General features: G+C 40.1%; 1 protein-coding gene across 3 annotated transcripts in view; it reads left to right on the top strand.

Annotated features, from left to right (window-relative positions):
- The first annotated feature begins 2,159 nt into the window (after nt 1–2,159).
- Nucleotides 2,160–19,950, top strand: part of LOC103174998 (protein kinase C-binding protein NELL1) — a 164,112-nt gene continuing 146,321 nt past the window's right edge. For 2 of the 3 annotated variants that reach the window (XM_042341381.1, XM_042341380.1), the window contains exons 1-6: nt 2,160–2,313; nt 4,058–4,186; nt 7,055–7,205; nt 11,221–11,391; nt 14,662–14,758; nt 17,943–18,015. In XM_042341381.1, the coding sequence (XP_042197315.1) occupies nt 2,250–2,313; nt 4,058–4,186; nt 7,055–7,205; nt 11,221–11,391; nt 14,662–14,758; nt 17,943–18,015 (685 nt within the window). In that variant the 5' untranslated portion in view covers nt 2,160–2,249. The remainder of the gene's footprint in view (nt 2,314–4,057; nt 4,187–7,054; nt 7,206–11,220; nt 11,392–14,661; nt 14,759–17,942; nt 18,016–19,950) is intronic. The other variant, XM_042341382.1, reaches the window with a different exon arrangement.

Below are 19,950 nucleotides of genomic sequence, written 5' to 3'. Positions count from 1 at the left end.
GTTTGTCTTTCGATATGACTAATCCTCGTCATAAATGATTTCATGTATTGCCACACGGTGTGCCTCAGCGCTGAACCCCATCAACGTCAATTATTTTACCCCCCCTTGGGTTTGCTGTGGAAATGTTAATTGTATCTTACCAAATCAATGCATCCCGTTGTTTTCCTTCCAAAAAACAAAAACAAAAAAAAATCATCTTAGCACCTTAAGGTTAATTGCAATATTTTTCTCAATTTTATCATCCACCTACATGCCATCTCCAGGCAGTGGGTACCAAAGAAAGGTATTTATAATGATAGTGGAATGAAGGTTGCCGAAAGCTGTTGAGTGACATTTTATTAAGTTTGCACATTGTCTTTAAACACATCAGGTTGACCATTGGCCTTATTGATGTGTTCTTCCAATGTAGGAAATACAAAATGTATGTAGATTAACCTTGTACTTTGCCGTATGTAATATGTCACTTGTATGTAGCGTATGTGATGCCTTCGAGGCACTTTAGTAGACCTATCTCTGCATAGGTTAATTCCTAATTACTTAGGTAATGTCATAAATATGTGCATTCTATAAGGGGTGCTGCTGCCTATGGATATAGATATGTACCCCCAAATCAGGTCATCAAATCATCTACTGACCACACACACATATACAGTATATCTAAGTTGATGTGAATGTTGCATCATCTATGCTTGATGGATATCTTGCATATGTAATGTACACGGTTCATTTAAAAGCTCATTATTCTTGAGGCCCTACCTCAATACTTTTGTATTTATGTGTACAAACACAATTTAATGTATTATATATTTGCCTAATACGGTGTTCGAATTAGAGAGTTTATCCTATACGATGTAACTTAAAACACAAAAATAAATGTTCATGTTTTAAACGTCATACGTTTTGGGGAGAGGGGTGGGGTGGGTGGGGAGGGGGGGGTAGGGGTGGAGGAGTGGGGTGGGGGTGAGGGAGTGGGGGTAAGGGGTGGGGTGGAGAAGTGGGGGGTGGGGGGTAGGGTGGGGGGGTGTAGGGGGTGGGGGTAAGGGTAGGGTGGAGGAGTGGGGGTGTTGGGTAGGGTGGAGTGGGGTGAGGGGGTGGGGTGGAGGGGTGGGGGTGGTGTTGAGGGGGTAGGGTGGAGGGGTGGGGAGGGGTGGGGGGGGTGTTGAGGGGGTAGGGTGGAGGGGTGGGGAGGGGTGGAGGGGTGGGGGTGGTGTTGAGGGGGGTAGGGTGGAGGGGTGGGGAGGGTGGAGGGGTGGGGGTGGTGTTGAGGGGGGTAGGGTGGAGGGGTGGGGGGGTGGGGGTTGCTGGTGTTGATTGTGTCTGACACCCACCCCCTCCCCTCTTCCCTTTGCTCAGCACTGATGGGGATGAAACGCACCCGAGTATCCCGAGCTCAGGCGGGTGCGGCTCTGGGAGGAGAGTCGAGAGCCATCCACAGGGCGGCTGCAACAAAGCGTAGTCCTTATCCCCCCCCCCACCGGCCCCCACCCCCCACCCCCCACCCGCTGTCACCGGGAGAGCCGACAGTAACGCACACCGGTCCACCTGCGCTGATCGGAAAGGCGTTCGGTTTCCAACCCCCAAAACGCGGCGACTCCATCCTTTTTCGCGTGACGCCGCCGAGGATGGATGCGTTATTTTGCGCGTCAGCGAACAGCCACTCAACCCCAGGACTGCTCTATTGAGAGAGAGAGAGAGAGGGAGAGAGAGGGAGTGGAGGAGGAAGGAGGAGGGAGAGAGAGAGAGAGAGAGAGAAAGAAAGAAAGGGAAGGAAGAAGCAGCAGCATCTCAGGAGGATAACGTTACGAACGAGAAAGCGCAACTGTTTCGCTGTCCCACTCAAACGCGCGTTAAACCCGGACTGACATCTCACACAGACGAGAGAGAGCCCTGAAAGGACACTATCGTGACAGTGAGAGAGGGGTCGAAACCCGCAACACACCCAAGGAGGGAGGGGGTGGGGGTGGGGGGAGTGTGTGTGGGTGTGTGTGTGGGTGTGTGTGTGTGGGGGTGGGGGTGGTGGGTGGGGGTTTGTTTGGTGGTTCACACACTCACTCGCAGCCCGACGCCGAGTGCTAAGTCTTAAGGACGTTTCTTAGAACACAACACAACACAACACACACAACACGAAAAAAAAGTATATAAGGTCGAGTTTTGCGCGGAAAGGTTTTTTTTTTTATTTTTAAAAAAAAAAATTCAATCCAAAGAACTGCGGAAAAGAAACCCGATCTCTTTACCAAAAAAAAGAAAAAATGCTGCAAAGGCAAATGGATATAATTTCGGTGATTTTAGCTTTGATGGTCTCAGCAAAATCAGGTAAGGAGACTTTTTGTTGTGTTGTGTTGTGTGTTGTGTGTTTTTTTTCTCTCTCTCTCTCTCTCTCTCCCTCTCTCTCTCTCTCTATCTCTCTCTCCACTCCTCCTCCTCCTCCTCCTCCTCATCAGGGTTTTGCCAAAGGGAAAGGAGAAAGCGTTGGGGGCTCAGGTTTTGGGGAACAGACCAGAGAGATACCTCGCGAACAGTTTTAAAAGATTTGCTGATTTTATTTTATTTAGGGGTTTTTTTTGGGGGGGGATGGGGGTGGGGGGGGGGGAATGGGGGTGGGGGGGGGGGGGGATGGGGGGAGAGATGGGCGTTTAAAGTTGTCCATATCGTGGAGGTGTAACATAGCAGTGCTGGTGAAGCCAAAGAGAGGTGCTGGACACCTGCAGTTATTTATGAGCCCCCCCCCCCCTCCCCTCACTCTGGTTTTAATGAAGGCTGTTGCATTATTCTATTAGAACATTATTAGAACATTTCAACTGAATGGGATTTTTGTTTTCAAGTAGATTGGGGGGGAGAGAGATTTTTGCATGACTTTTATTGCTTGCACTGTGTTTGGTGGGTGGGTGGGGGGGGGGGAGATATTTTTGCATGACTCTCATCATTCCTTGCACTGTGTTTGGTGGGGTGTGTGTGTGTGTGGGGGGGGTTCTTGCAAACTAAATGGTGTTTGACTCGATTCCTGGACTGTTTGAAAACACTCCCAATAACAATCTGGCAACAGACGTGTTAAATGCAACCTGGTGGGGGGGGGGACTGGTCCACACGTTTCTTTTCCCTGGAGACCTCTTATTACTTCATCTATTAGTTTTAGCCACACTCACTTGTGTTTTTTTGTGTGTGTGTGTGTGTGTGTGGGAAAAAACCACAGAAACCTCTATTTTCTCGTCTGTGCGCATGGGCGTTCGTAAACGCAGCGCATTTTTACACCGTAATAAGATCGAATGCTTGACATAAGATTTCATGGAATAGCGTTGTATTTTTTTTTGGACTGGGAATTTGCAGCGACTTTCACATTATAAGCAAAAGCTGGGAGTTCATTGAATTACTCGCAATCCACCCCCACCCTCACCCCCCACCCCCACCCCTCACCCCAAACCAGATCTTGGAACCTTATTTTTTTAAACTTTTTATTTAACGCACACGTGCACTCTCCAGTTTTATGGACATTCGGTGCAAAAGATATCTAAAAACCTCCCTTTTAACATCCCTGAACCCGCGCTGCTCAAAACGTAGCTCGTTTTGCAAAAAAAAACGTATTGATCCATAATTTATGAGGGAGGTACGGTATTGATTGGCGTTGGAGCGTCTCATCGGGTTTATCCTGTGAAAGGGCAGGTGTGGGGAGGAGGTCGGTTATATAAGGGGTATAACTTGATGACTGGTAGAATTTTGCACCCCGAGTGGAATGCAATCCCACAACATTTCGGTTCGAGTTGAAAGGGGGGAGTGCAAAAGGCAACGCCTGGATGTGTGGGGTTTGGGTACCAGTGGTTCAGTTTCCAACACCGCGTTCACATTCATACCCCAAATCGACCCTCTGGTGGGTTTGGGGAGGTCCGTGTAGTGCAAAGCGGTTCAGCCGCAACCACAACAAAACGGGAGCAATGGTTAAAAAAAAAAGTGGATTTTATCGGTCGAAAACACTTTTTGCTTCATGTTAAAAACTTTCCTCCCGTTTATTGTGCTCGAGAGTACAGTTATTGCGGCCGTTTACTGAAGACTGTTATTTCTATAGTCTTAGGGTTTGGAATGGACCCAGACTTACAAATTGATGTCATCACAGAACTGGACCTTGATAATACAACGACTGGAGTTGCTCAGGTACCAGGATTATATAATAACAGCAAAGCATATTTGTTTCAAGGTAAATAGGACAACTAAATCAATCATTTTTCTTCACTTCCTAGCCTTCTCACTACCATCCACATACAGCTGCTGGCTCTTTCTTCTCAATCCAACCAAATGATACCTTTACTGATGGTCATGCTTCTTGCTGAAGGTTAAGCAAAGGGAAGGGACACATGTGTCATGGATGTGAATGTGTTTTTTTTTTGGAAAAAAAATCGCATATTGGAAACGCACACGAAAAAAAAGGGTTGGGGGTGGGGGGGGATAGGGAGTAATGGGGAGATTAGCTTCCAAAGCACGTTAATGGTCACGAATGAAAACTCCGTAATGAATGCTATCAAATTTGTCATATTTTATTCATGAGGTTTGTGATGTTCTGCTGAAGCAAAGCACAAGGCAGCCCCCCCCCCCCCCCCCTCTCCAAAAAAAAATCACCATTTTGTAAAGGGGTAAGAATTACCATGGGTCTGCATTTTCTCTGGCTGTGTGTGATTTTTTTTTGAAAAAAAGATTGCTCAGACTGGATGTTAACCAAAAGTTATTGGAACAGTTTAACAACTCTGCCTTTATTCTCCTCTCCGGGCGTGTAATTTATTTCTTAGCTTGGCGTTATATTACTGTCAATTCTTGCAGCAGCACGATAAAGTCGTAGCTCGTTACTTTTTTGCGTGTCCTGCCTTAAAATTAGGTAATTTTCCAGTTTGACAGCAGCTGAACCTTAACTTGTAAGACGGTCTCGTAAAGCTTCACGACTTTTTATTGTGAAAAAAAATGTGCAGGTTGGGTTGAAAATGTGTAAAATATGTGTACTTGTGGATTATACACCGTTGCTGTATCAAATATGCCAAATCACGTCAAAAGGCTGCAACTTAAGTCAGAGGATTCCACCCCCCCCACCAAAAAAAACCTATACACACACACACTGCCCCCAATACAGATAGATTCCAGACAGCCCCTACCCCCATCCTTACATACAGTTCTGCAGACTTTGGATGGATGCTGTTTCTATAATGCACAGGATGACCCAAAAGGTACCCTATTATCTTTTGTAAAATATCATCATTGCTTTAAGACTTATTAGACACTGTAATGGGGCATCACGACTTATTGGTCACCCTGTATATGCATACAACCCCCCCCCCCCCCCCCACCACCACCCCAATACTGTAACAGTGCATAGAAACAACACTTGGCTGGACTTACTCCTTATCCCAAGTATAGCGAGGACCAGTTCCTTTTCTTATTGCTAATAAATGGATGATAAACGGAACGGAACACGAGGCGTGTAATTACAGTAAACTCACAACCTCAGAGATATCACGTCCATTCAAACAAGCTGCTGGTGCGATTCAAAGAGACATCTTCCCTTCTGTTGCGGCTTTCGAAGCAATAATTACCCTTAGCTGCATTCATTCGTTGGGTGTTCTCCCCTCACCCCCCCCCACCCCCTTCCTCCTTATCTTCTCAAGTTCACGGAATTCTAAGCAGTTTAATTGAATACGTTGACCAGAAGGTCTTTTTTTCTTTCTCTGCTATCTCTCAGCATCATTTGCCACGATTAAACAACACACAACCTTGCGTTAAAAGCATGGAGAAAGGGATATGACGGTGCGGTGTCCAGTTTGGGAAGGGTTTGATTTATTCACTCGAGCAAAAGAAACAGGGAAGAGATGCGCTATGAACCCAAAGCACTCGATCTTTTTTTTTTGCATTGACTGCTCTTCCCCAGGGAAGGAGATTGAAGAGAACATGTGGCTCATCAGCCAATTACAAGTGTCACCCTTCAAAGTTTATGAATAAAATAAATGTAAAGATCTGGAATGCAAATCCCGAGGTCAACACAGCTTTATGATTCATTAATAATCTAGAAGGAGTGACATTGTTATTAAGTCACTTTGCACCGACATCTTGCTTTCTTCCCAGATTTCCCCCCCAGCCCCCTTCTCCCCCTTCTCCCCCGTGTTGTTGATTTCACGGTGTGATAAATGTCAAAGTGAACCAAGCAAGCATGACAGAAAGACGTCGCAAAACCACTTGTGACTTCCACAGCTCAGGTGCTGAATGTCTGAAAGGTAATTGGCGATGCATTGCAAGCGACATCAGGTCTTCAAGGCATGCATTCCAGTCCTTTCAAGTTTAGCAATCTGATTTGATGATACAATAAACAGTCAGCGAGTGAGGTGTAAGGATTACAATTGTCTCTCTGCATCCTGATACTTGCACACACTGGGATTATGGCCACACCATCTTTAAACAGTGATAGATAAGAACGAGATTTTGCAAAACAGGTAAAAGTTCACTAGTACAGATATTTACCAAAGGAAGGGTACGGATTTTGGGGTGGAAACTAACCGTTTTTGGATGTGGAATAGAGATGAAACCTGATTTTTTTTCCAAAAAAAGGGTTCAAGTGAAGTCAGAACTTTAACCAGTTAGACATGAGCCTTGTTGACTTGACTTCAGTTGAACACGTGGAACAAAAGCTAAAATGAATTATTCTTAAATTACCATCGAGCAAATGTTTCGATAAATATTGCTCCATCATTCGTACTGTGCTGGCCTGAATTTTGCTGTGAGATTTGATTCATCCATCCATTTCATTCTGTGCACATTGTCTGTAAGATATATGCAAACGTTTTAAGTTGTTTGAAATCGAAGCAGCTATGCATATTTTCGCAAAAGAGTTACATGATGTTGCCTGAGATATATGTACGCATGTTTGCGCTTTTCGAATGGATGTTGCAAAACAACCAAACAAACACGGTAAACTTTGTCGAGTGATGTAGTGTATTGAGAAATGGCCCGTGGGGGATATCAAGGGATTGCTGGTAGCAAAATGTTTCAGACAGGTTTCGCTGTGACTGATTGTGCTTGTTTTCCTCAGATGTGGAGAGACAGATCCAAGTGGCTCCACAAGTGGTCGAGAAAGTGATCCAACTATTTAGAAATAAAACTGAGTTCACGATCTTAGCCACGATTCAACAAAAGACTTTAACGTCTGGGGTCATCTTATCCATTCATGAGTCAGATCTCAGGTAGAGTAAACTCACAGCACCTGCTGAGTGAGTGAGAGAATGTGCTGAAAATTGGGCTGGTAAAGTCGTTAACATAATTCGGGAAAAGTTTGCAATAGCTTATTTTGCAAGGCTGGGCTCAAATGAGCTATCTGAATGTCTCGACATTTTACATCTCACATTTAAGAGCTTGGCGTAGTCTTGATCATACAAATGCAGCCTTTTAATATGTAGGTGCAATTGACTAGATTTTAGCGATTTGCTTTTCTCTAACAATTTGTATTTGCCATTTGGAGACTAATGGATATCTAGGAACAATTGGCAGTAAGCTAAAATGTGTGGAGTCCTGTAGTTCAGTGGTTAGAGCACTCGCCTTGCAAGTGAGACACCTGGGTTCAATTCCAGGTCAGGGCGAAACGTTGGGCAAGTTTCCTTACTCCACACACCTAATAATAATCCCTCCAAAAAAAACACAATAATAAATTGGTCATTTCCAATCCACGACTGTTTGTGGGACACTGCTGTGCGCAATTGGCTGACGAGTTTCGCGCACGAATATACAGTCAATTCACTTTACAGCATATTTTGTGAAGAGCTTTGAGACGTCTAGAAGACGCGAAAAGCGCTATATCAAATGCAAGGATTATTATAATGTAAGGGTCCAGGTAAGATCATGCTTTATTTAAACCATAAAGCGTGAGACAATGCGTAATTTTCAACCGCATCTAAAGATTGTAACACAGCCTTGAAGCGTGTGTTTTTGTTATATATACACATTCGTCTCTGAGGGTTGTCCATTTGTTTGTAGATAGAAGATGTTAGAATAACTGCTGATAGGTTTGGTGGTCCCTGCAGCTGTTGTGTGGTATTGTGCAGTCTTAAAAGAATGGTGGTGCGTGCAGCCTTGTGCACCTTTTATCAAATGATTAATTGCAGTTGATTATTGAGGTGTAAGAGAAGTTAGCAATATACTCAATGCACTGAGTATGTAAATTTGCAAGCAAATAGTTATACCAGGCACGTTAAGAACAACAGTGGAGATATCTTTTTGTGCAAAAAATTGTTACTTAAATATAAGGACTCTTATATTACTTTCTTGTACAAGACTCCCCTGGGACAATGGGCAGTCACAAATAATAATTGGTGGGTCCAGTTATTTGAGTGCAGTTTTGTTGATTATTTGATGGTGTCTGGTAAATGCTGATTCTTCAGTTTTATATGCAATGTTTACACCTCCCCCATTCTAGGATTTTGACTGTTCTGACATTAATACGTATGTAGGTTGATGCACGTGTATGAATAATGGATGCTAAGAAAACTGGAGGTCAGCCTGAGACTTACCAAGGACCATCTCAATTTCCATTTCTAGAAAGTGAACAGGAGTTTATTAGAATTTTATTTTTCCTTCAATTGGGTTAAAGTTCTGATCAGGCATCTCATTTTTGAGATAACAATCATTTATTACCTGGGTAAATGGGATTCATGTAAAGTTTCTGTGTGTGTTATATATATATATATAATATACATAAGGCTCTGACTCTGGTCACTTAAGCAACCACTACAATAATAATAATATCAAAGGGAAGGGGAAGTGAACATTTTAGTTAAACATCTGGAGTCTACATTTTCAATCTCTACATAGGGATGAATATTATTATTAATAGAGTTTCAATTTTAGTTGAGATTTGCTCTTGTAATGAATATATATTGTTATGTATATTATGAGTATATTATTTGAACTAGTGACTTTGCTGAGACCTAATAAAACTTGTTAGCTCTTGACTAATAGCTTCTGTTAAGACTCAATGTGAAATTTATCTGGTACACCACCAGGCAACTAATGATGCATTATTTATTTTACAAGTGTTGTTATTACGTTATTCTACAGATAATTACAACTCAGAAATGACAATATTTGTGCACAATACTTTATTTTCAAACTGTGGGGAAAAAATCAATCACTGGCCTGTCTGCTCCTTCAAGAAATTTCTGTCCAGAAAGTGAATATTTATCCCTTGCTAGTTATGGATTTTGTGCTATGACCAGGGCATTAATATGTTAAAACTGGAAACATTATCCCTGCCTAAAGCAATACTCCAGAAACTCCCCGAGATAGAAAAATGCCTTGCCAGAAGTTTTCATTTTCTGCCTGTAGTGAAACAGGTCTGTACACCGTACTATTTGTGAAGGGAATCAAATTGGAATCTAAACAGCAGAACAGAAGGAACAATAAAGAATTAACATCTCCGCCACACACCATGAGACTATGAGAAAGCTTCTGGAGAATGTCCAGAGTGACGTGCAAAGCATATCGCTGGATTTGTTTTGGAGCCTTTGTGAAGTGAAGGAAACAAATGGTAGAAAACAGAGTGATTTGAGGCAGAGAATTAACTAGTTGCACTGACAAAAAGGGAAGCTAATGGATCTAGTTGATTAAAATTGTATCTGCCTAGTTGATTAAAATTCTAATTGGGAAGGGAGTGGTATTATGATCGAGTACACTGTCCTCTCACCTTTGGGATGAGGGTTTAAATCAGGCCTTGACTGATGAAATGAAAGTTAGCTTTCTTTGCTGGCTGAAGGGCTTTATGTGAAATGATTTTTGATCTATTTCTTGGTGGTCGTAATCCCGCAGGACAAAAACAGCTTAAATTGACAGTAAATTGGTAATGCCACTTAAGATAGTGAGGATGATTTTTTTTGGTAGCAGCTGGGTAATTCCCATTGGGAAGTTAGGGATTTTTGGCATTGAACAGAGTAGAGAGAGCTTTCCTTTATATAGACTATGCTTATGATTGAGAGTACTTGTGCTCATGCTGGCTGCCCAAACTGGATAGTTTTTTCTTCACTCCCTGTCTCTGAGATTGTTCATCTCAACGAATTAAGGGAGGATATATAACTCTAACATTTGTTTTCAGATTACTTGCGTATTTGCCAAGTTTCAGGTTGTGGAAGTAACCATGTTTTCTGGTTCAGGTAGTGCTTTCCTTTCAATGTGATATTGCTCTATCAGGTCATTTCAAGCTTCCAGCTGAGAGAACAGCACCAAAAGAAGCGGTGTGATGGCTTTAGCTCTTTTTTTCTATATTAAAGGCAGAAATATCACATGCAGAAATGTTAGAGTGACAAAACCAAAAAATCATCTTTTACTAAAAAGGTTACACACATCGAGTTCCAGCATTCTATTCCTGCTTCAATGTCCCTGATTAAGATGCTGAAAACAAAATCCCATCGCATCTTTTTTGGGGCCACATAGAAGCCAGCACAAGGCAGGTAGGCTACTATTTAAGGGAGAATGTATTTTCAGCATATGAGGTGGAAAACATTTTTACCAAATTTAAACGATCTCAGGAATTCACAAGAATTATTGTTTGTCGTTAAATCTTTGACCCAAAGGTTACCATTGGATGAGTTTTAAATGCCCTTATTCTAAGCTACATGTTCTTGGAAAAGGATATGGTCTGAATGGGATAAATTGACCTTTTCTAATTGTTTGGATTCTTTCTCCTTAGAAATGGCAAGAGGTTGCACAGAACAATAACCAGACCATTCATCAAACCAGTCACTGAGACTGTCCTTTGATCTAAGTTACCATTGGAAGTGGCGTAGAATGAATGGATTTGAAAAATCTATTTCTAACTCCTAGCTATAAGTTGTTCTTGTCTCGGGTATGTAGGTGTACGGTATGCTATACGTCTGCCCTCATACTCTTTGGTCTTTGAGTCTCAATCACTGAATCCTACGATGACATGACTTTACAATTTGTTTTATTGAAAAATGGTCAGTCATTCAGATAGTTCTGACTTGAGTTTCCTCAAATGGGCAAACATGTCCGTGGTTTATCTGGTTGGAAATAAAACTTGGATAAGCAATTAGCAAAGAAAATTAAATTTTTCCAAAGTCGGTTAATAGAATATGTGCAGAATGATGCGTTTAACACCATGTGTCTAAACAATGCTACATCATATCATTTGCATGAATTATTATTAGGTACTGCAGAATAGCTTTATCCCATTATTTGTTGTTCTGAATCTAGGTACTTTGAACTGGAAAGCAGTGGACAAAGGGATGAGATTAGATATCACTACCGTTTTGATGGGAAATCTCGAACAGAAGTATTTCCATATCGACTGGCTGATGGTCAGTGGCACAGGATTGCACTTTCGGTCAGCGCTTCCCACCTCTTGTTACATGTGGATTGCAGCAGGTAAGAGAAACTGAACACAGCAGACGATTCTTTCATTCCTATAACTACACAACTGAACTTTGGTCTCGGTCCCTCCACAGATAACATTTTCTTTCCTTCCTTTATCTCCCTCTTCTGGGACCCAGTAGTACAGAATTTATTACTTCCCATGGAGGATTAGTTCGTCTCATTCTGTACCTGTTCCATATGTTATTGCCAAGCAGTCACTTACCCAGTTATTTCTTTAAGGGAATTAATCAATGCAGCATCAACTGCTTTTCTTGCATTGACAGCTCTTAATGATGTGGGTGAGTTCCCAATATTAGGAAATGAAAATTCCAGCATCCAGAAATCTCTCTAATGATGCATTGTTATACAGCTGAATAAAATTCTAGCTGTTGCAAGTGTTTTGACCAGAGATGTGGAATGGGGGCAATGACCTAAATGGTACACAAATTACACCTGCATTTATTATGTACGTTTAGAGATTTAGCTATTATTCTGTATAAATTCTAAGTTATGATGATTATTGTTCTGTTTGCTTTGTCAATGGTTAATCTGGTAGCTATGAAACTCTTTACAGATCGCTTCTGATGTTGTAAAGATTATGTCTAAAGAAAATCTGAAGAGTATTGAATCTTATATTTAAAATGTAATAAAGAGCCAGTGGAATATTAACTTGGAATGAGGGAAAAAGGCAATCTTTCTGCACTGCAGATTGAAATATGTGAACCTCAGCATTTAATGGTTAAATCTACATGACTGGCTTTTCATGGGTTTCGAAACTTCATATTTCCTGTGGAGTTTCACTGAATGTCAACGTGATGCTCTCTTCTGAACTGTGTAGGAGTGCACTCATGTATTCGGTGTTGCTTTGGCAACGCGCTGTTTCTCAAGAAAGTACAAGTGCACGATCTCCACACAAGGTGCTGGTTGAGTGACTTGTTGATTTACGCATTACTTTTGAATGAGAAAGGGATGACTCTGTGCGTGGTATAGTAATTTTTTTTGTTAATTTATGAGGAGAAACACTGCATGAATGCAGTCAAATACCTGGTCTGCCAGGACCACTCTAACTAGGATTCATTTGAAGCTGATGTCCCATTCACCTTGGGCATGATGTAGTATGACAGTGTTTAATTTGAAATGGAGACCTCTGCAGTCTGTAGGTTAGAAACTTGTTTTTGCATCAGATTGTTTTGTGCAAAAGGGACAGCATTCATCACTGCCTTGCGTGACGCACTGAGTTGAGGTTTCATTTTGAAACACCTCCTGTGTATTGTAAATTTACTTGCTTGACCTGGCTAAATACAAATATAATGTTATGAGCTACAAATAATTTAGACAATATTAGATAGAGTCAAGCATTGAGTGTGTGAGCTTTCAATCTTCCAGTGATTTCATCACAAAGCAATGGATGTGCGTTGCAACCAATACTGTCCTCTGCACTTTATATTTCACATAGGAGTCTAACCCACGGTGCTCAATTCATTTCACAAAAAGCAGTTAATCAACAGTAGCTGAAGGTAGAACAATGTGTTTAAATAGTTTCCCTGAATAATTACGAATGGTATATAATTTTCGTAATGAGGGAAGTAAAAGCTATAATCCAGTGCATGGGTTAAGACAATGAGTGGAAATTATTTGAGCTTGACTCGTGTTTATTGTGTGATTTCTTGTTGAAAGCTTTGGCTTAGTTCCAAAATTGGTATCTCCTTCATTGCTATTTTCTCAATTCCCATTATTTTCATCCAAACAAATTGGCACTTGTGCAGTAAGGACTACTCTATCAAATACAGCTCAGGTATAAAAGTTGAAGACATGTCCACATCTCCACCTTTTCCCTCGATTATTGAGAAATGGCTTCTTTTTGCCCGGTGTGTCGTCTCGGAGCCAGTTAATCTCCAGCAAGATGTAGAACCTTAACCTTCTTCATGCATGCAGAGGGTTAAATTAAACTTCTACAGTATTCTAGTTGCAATTATCAAAACAGAAACTCAGACCGTAATTGACATTAAATACTGGTCTCATCTGAACCCTCCTTTTGATTGAAATGATACATTCTAAAATATTATCAGTGCATTAACTGGAAGACCCTCAGTAGGGAGAGTGGAACTGTCTCCATTGTGATGGCTTGTCTGCTTTGAGGAGCTGAAAAGTACAAGACTTATCCGTCTGAAGGTTATAATATAAGCATGATTTCTTGACAGTTTATGCTAATTGCTAATGGAACTGGTACACTGAAACGTTGGCCTTAATGGAATTGAAACTTGTGACTACAAGACCTGACGGGAGAGATTTAGGGCTACTACCCAACTGGAGATTACAGTGAGGATTTGATTTAATGCTACACTAAACCAAATTGAAATGTTTCCTTTTAATGAACTGTTTGCACATGTGTCTATTTAATTACCCTGACCCTCTGCTGTTTCTCATCTGAACTCTTACCCTAAGGATTCTGAGTTCCTATTGACATTTCTACTTACTCAGAATGAGATACGCACCTCTGAGGAATCTATAAAACCTCAAAAACCTGCGTTGTGGTATTTTGCATGACATGATAATGAAAATGGTGAATGTCAAACAGTGAATAAGTCCTCAGTAAAATCATTTCCACAAAACTATTTCCGGATGGAAATGTCTCAGCAGAAACATTTGAAATTAATTCATCTGGAATATTATTATACTGTTCAAAGTTTCTGATTTCATAGTTTCCTCCAACTCATTATAAGTAGATGATGCATAATTTAATTTCCAAACAAGTCAGACAACTACTGTAAATTGGGGGAGGGAAACTGTATAATGTCTATCGTGACCTAAGCAGATGGTAGGAATCAAATACTTCCATTGAATGATCAAAAGAGTGGCATTGTCACTCAAAGGTTAGCCTCTTTCCTTTTTGATTTTAGGTCCTGAAGTAACTGCACCAGACACATCCGCAGCCGTGTACATATTTGAGCTAGTTTACTTCACCAAAACCCATGTACATTTCTTGAAGTTTAAAGTAAATGAAAAGCTTGAAGATGTGGTAGCTGCTCATTCACTAGATGAAATTAAGGAGGCGAGGATTTTGGGGTTGAAAGTTGATTATTTTTTTTAAAAAAAGACTCAGGAGTCTTTAAATAGCGGATCAATTATTATAATTATTATGACCAGTGGAGGTGGGGCACTCACCATACCTTTGTTCATGTGGAATATGAACAAGCCACACATTGTTACTGAATAGTTGTCATTATCATCGTTGTCAATACACAGATTTTCAATTTACAGTTGAATATTTTTTTCCCACAGAATTTATGAACGTGTTATTGATTCACCTCAGACCAGTCTTACTCCAAGTATCAGCTTGTGGCTTGGCCAACGCAACAGTAAACATGGACTCTTTAAGGTAAGTTGTACTGATGGCAATGGTTTAAACTGTTGCAATCTTTCAGTCCATTCTGTGGTCAGTTTACACCCATTGGTTGCATTAAAGCAGCAGAGATGCAACTTAATATTCTGATATGAACATAGTGGTGGAAGTAATATATTTATTTCAGAATGTGTTTATTTCACACGTAGCAATAATTCAAAGCACATATTTTAAATATTCATGCAGTTGGGCCTGCCAGTTGAAAAGTATTTTTAGCGTTTGTATAAACAACAGAAGTATTTTCATCCAAAATAATGTGATTGGCAGCAAAGAAATGAGCTCTGGAATATAAAATTTCTTCAGTGTCATTTTCTTTCCTTACTGTTTTATTGCAACAGTTGGCATATTATTTTTCTTTGGTTTTGCTCTATTGGTTTTCTATGTTACTTTGTGATTAAAATGCCTTCAAAAATATAAGATTTTTTGAATGCTGTTGGCTGTTGTTTTGTGTGTGGGACAGGAGAGAGGAACAACATCAAAAGAATATTAGCGCTATATTTAAATTAATTGCATTGCTCAATGCATAAACATTCAAGACTGTAGAGATGCTGGAGAAGTGTTACTTTGTCAGAAGTGTTGTCCTTCAGGTGAGACTTTAAACCGAGTGCCCATCTGCTTGTTTAGGTTAGACGTTAAAAATTGCATGCTATTATTTGAAAAAAAATGAAGGCATTTCTCCCAGTTTCCTGGCCAGATAAAAATGGGTCATTTACTTTATAGCTGTTTGTGGGAAAACTCTCTGTGCAAATTTAAGCCTACAAAATGCGCAGTGACTACATTCTACGGTAAATCCAGTCAAGCACTTTGAGATGTCTTCCTGATGTGACAGGAGTTATTTGAAATGTAAAGGTTATTATTTAAAAGTTTTAAAATGATATTATTGGCTAAAGTTGTGGAAAAAGTAATTTTGAAAATGTTTATGAATTAGGCAGTGACTCCCAAATGGTTTAAACATTGTCACAAATAGAGAACTGATGTGTGCAGTTTTGATGTTATATAATTGAAGTTATTGAAAGGAGTGCAGTAAAACCTTTGCCTTTTTTTAAAAAAAATGTTAAGATGGCAGTGGAAGTAGTGGTTGAAACATCAATTGAAGCCCATTACAAGACCTTATTCCATTTGACTTTCCATCATCTTCAATTTGAAAGGCTACTATAATTGAAGTTGCAATCTGAATGCATTGTCATTCTGCATTTCTATGTTACCTTGTTCCTTGATCCATATCCCTGCATATTAAAATTCATTAAAAAATAAAGTACTTACTCTTATCTCAGTTTGGGTTTTCATACATTCTTGGAAAATGTTTTTTTTTCAAAGGCAATATTTTTTCTCCAGTCTTGCTGTGAGAGCTTTTTATTTGTGTTAGGAGATGGTCCTTGCTCAGAAAGATGTGCATTTGCTTACAGGCCTCTGGGTACCAGTACCTATGCCTAACATGGGTGATCACTGTTGCTGGTCAGTTATATAACTGAGGGTACATATCTGCAAATAAAGCTGCCATGTGCCTTTAAGATTTTAGAATGACAAATTAATAGTTTTCCATTGAATTAAACTTAATTTGAGTCTCTGCAGCACGTGAACCCAATTAGATTGATTGTTTAACCTCAGTCTGAATGGCATCTAAAAACAGAATTGTGAAAACGTGTCACTTTACCATTTGTTGCTAAATGATAGTATTGTAATGAATGAACAGCGTCTAAATTTCACGGCCTCAAAATATTGCTATGCAGTTGGCCACTTGAAATTTATCTGACTTAACTTTTAGCTGGAAGGAAAGTTGCTGATGTTCGTAGCTTGGCTGGCTCCAGTATTTATGTATTTATATTATGCATGTTTAAAGTCACCATTGAACTCAATATTAAGTATTCAGTTCTGGTAGTTATTGCACATATTTGCAACAAGATTCATCAGTATCCCATAAATATCAAACCATTGTTGCATTATTTTAGTATTGGCTGGGCACCTGATTAGAATAGACCCATTTGTTAATGCTAATGTTTAAAGATGACTCTGTGTTTACTTTAAAAAAACATTCCTGTGCTTTGTCCCCCATCATAAGCCTGCATAATTCAAAACCCTGCATAATGAAGCGAGATAGTTTCTAATTAACTGTTTTGGATTTACATGCTGTCTCTGTACCTATCTCTTCAGTAATATGTGCGGGGGGGGGTGCTATTTGCTGTTTTCAAGGAGCTCAACTAAAAGCCGAGACTGTTTTGTTTCCTTCAGCAGCAATAGTGCAGTGCATGGTTGGTTATAATCCCCCAATTCCATTTGAAATGAATAGGAAGTGCAAATAAGCACATCAAATTTGAGAGCAAACTCCAGGTATAGATTCCATAACTAGTCTGCCCGTAGAATATCAAATCCCTTCAGTCAACATACCTGACCTTCACACCTTTTCCCTGCGCAGTGCAATTTGTTCTAAGAGATGCACATTACCCATGTTCCAGTGAATTCAGATCTAGGCCAAAATATAGATGCATCTGAGAGTTCCAGGGTGATCCAGGTGCAAGATACCTTTGATGAAATACTATACTGCATAAATTTGTACCTTTCGTCACTGAGCAATTACACAGAAAACCAGCATACAACATTGTCTAATTGAAATTTGCTGTAATCAAGGCCATTTGATTTGCAAACAAATCTTTATGTTGAATCTGACTTAATTGATGGCAATGATATTTTTTAGCAGTTTTGATTTTGTTATGAATGGAGTGTGGAAGTGTTTGAATTGAGTCATTTAACAAACTAACAATAAAGGGTCCATCATATTGTTTGACCCAAGTGCTATTGCATTTTGCCCTTGTCACGAAGGTGCTTTTGGCAGTTAAACATTTTATCTGTTTGAATGTCCCATAACCTAAATATAATGTGAAAGGACGTCTGTGTTTAATTGTCCTATAAATTAAAGAGAACATAATTTTGTAGAACCGTACAATGATAGACCAGATCGGGTGTGGGTAAGCGCTGCTGCAAGATACAACTAAGCTTTATACCCTACTGTCATCAAGTATATTTCAGCAAATATCTGCTTTTCCCTGTAAGAAATTGTTCAAGCCATTTGCAAGCAATTCCATCCACCTGAATAGTGATATTTGACATTTGTGTCATAATGTGGTTTATGTAAATTTTCTTTCCCATTTCTCAATTTTTTTAGGGCATTATGCAAGATGTCAAGATCATTCTAATGCCTAATGGATATATAATACAGTGCCCAAATCTTAATCGCAGTAAGTATCAAGTCCATTCCTCCCATAATAATACCTGTCAAGCACAATATATTACTGAAAAAAACGAATTTATGGAACATGTGAGCCAAGTGCAGGAAAAACCAATTTAAAGGCACTTGTCTCAGGTCCGTAACAAAAGAGAATATATTAAAGCAAGGAAATATTTTGCATCTCTCCTCGAAGTACTTTAATTGCACTTTTCCAGTGACATTCCCTGTTGCACTGAGGGTATTTTTATATTTAGTTGAAGTGGCAAATGAGTACCCTTGGTTTCACGTTCTCTACGTCTCTTGGCGTTTTTGTTTTATTTCGAAGCACACATAAAATAAGCAACAAGATTGTTCAATCCTAAATGTCAATAAAATGTGCCCCATTTAGTCTCCTATAGAGTACGTGTTCAGGATGTCTAAAACCCGAAATCCTTTTGCTTTCCTGTTACCTTTGTAAATCAGTTGTGCAAGTTGGAAGCCTATTCCTGCTGGCATCCAAATTTAGCTTGAAACTTTCTGGTTGTGAATAACCCCTCGTGCATTGCAATGGCGACAATAATGGGTACGAAGCAGGTGAAATCTGAAGTGGAAGTTAAGGATATTTTCTGACTGGGGAAAATATGAGATAGTGATTTGGCCCAATTTTAAAAAACAATATAAGACTATGATGAGGTATTTTGTATTGGATATAGAACCAGAATAGGGGAATCAACAGATAAGGTTTGGATGAAGAAGGAGGACCATTTGACCCATTTGATCTCATCCTTCCAGAATACCCATCCTACTGTCCTGCCATCAAGATGATTTGTTTAAACAATAAGTCATGACCTGGCCTCATCTGTGCTAATCAAGCCACAAGGACTTGCTGAGTGACTTTGCTCTTGGACATCCTATTTTGTAGGGCACCATTTGAAAAGAGAAGGGAGTTTCTCCGGGTCTTCTGGCCAACATTTGCCGCGTTTGCCCATAAAATATAAAATAAATAAAATATAATAATAATAAAATTCACAGTCACACCACTTTGCTGTATATGCTGCGAATCTCTTTGAGACACCATAAGGCGCTGTATCAAATGCAAGGATTATTATTACCTTGCAGATTTTAAGCCTCGTTTTTTTTCCTTCCTGCGGTAAACGAGCAGCTCTGACTTGCATGGTTAAATTGAGCATCACATTACACAGTCATCATGATTTGTCAAGGTAGCCTCAGTGAGGCTCATCTATTCTTTTTGGCTGCTATTTGTGCTTAAAAGTACCTTTCAATCAGACTGTTTTCAGGAGTCAAATGAGTTATGATTGATTGATGTCTTCTGAGTGCTCACAGGCATATGAAGGAGATCTGCCAATCATAATTTCACTGCCTTCTAACCTTTGCCAAGTGCATATAGGCTGCTATTTTATATTTGTTAAAATACAGAATTCTCTTTGCTCTCTCTTCTGTGCTCACTCCTGCCGCCACCTCCTCTCGTATCCCCGCCCAGTTATCCTCCTGCATTGCATCTTGTCGTTGATAATGAGGATGGTCTGATCAGCCCATTGCCCTCTCTTAAGGGCAATGTCAATGCTATCTGTGATTCAGCTTCAAAGGTGCTTGCTAAAAGGATTTCTTTCTCTCTCTCTGCCTCCCCTCTCAATCAATGACCCTGCAAGATTACGGGCTGCTAGAAGTTGAGCATAGGTCACTACACAATTATCAGGAGTGGTCATCCTGTTTAATTTTTTTTTGCTCCTGTTAACGCTATGAGAAGTTCAGTCAAACTGTTTTGAGAGATTTTATTTTCTTTCCTCCGAATCAATGGGGAAACATAGCAGCAGCACATTTGAATTACTCTAGCATCTTGCAAAGCTTGCAGTTGAACACACAGTGAAATCTTGTGCCTGCACAGGAGAACCGATTCCTGTTGGTATTTGAAGGAAGCCTCCTGCTTTTATGCACTATCTGCACA

Source organism: Callorhinchus milii, unplaced genomic scaffold, assembly GCF_018977255.1.
Source record: "Callorhinchus milii isolate IMCB2004 unplaced genomic scaffold, IMCB_Cmil_1.0 Scaffold17, whole genome shotgun sequence".
Classification (NCBI taxonomy): Eukaryota; Metazoa; Chordata; class Chondrichthyes; order Chimaeriformes; family Callorhinchidae; genus Callorhinchus; species Callorhinchus milii.
The sequence above is the reverse complement of the archived record's forward strand: the minus strand, read 5'-3'. Positions and strand labels throughout refer to the sequence as shown.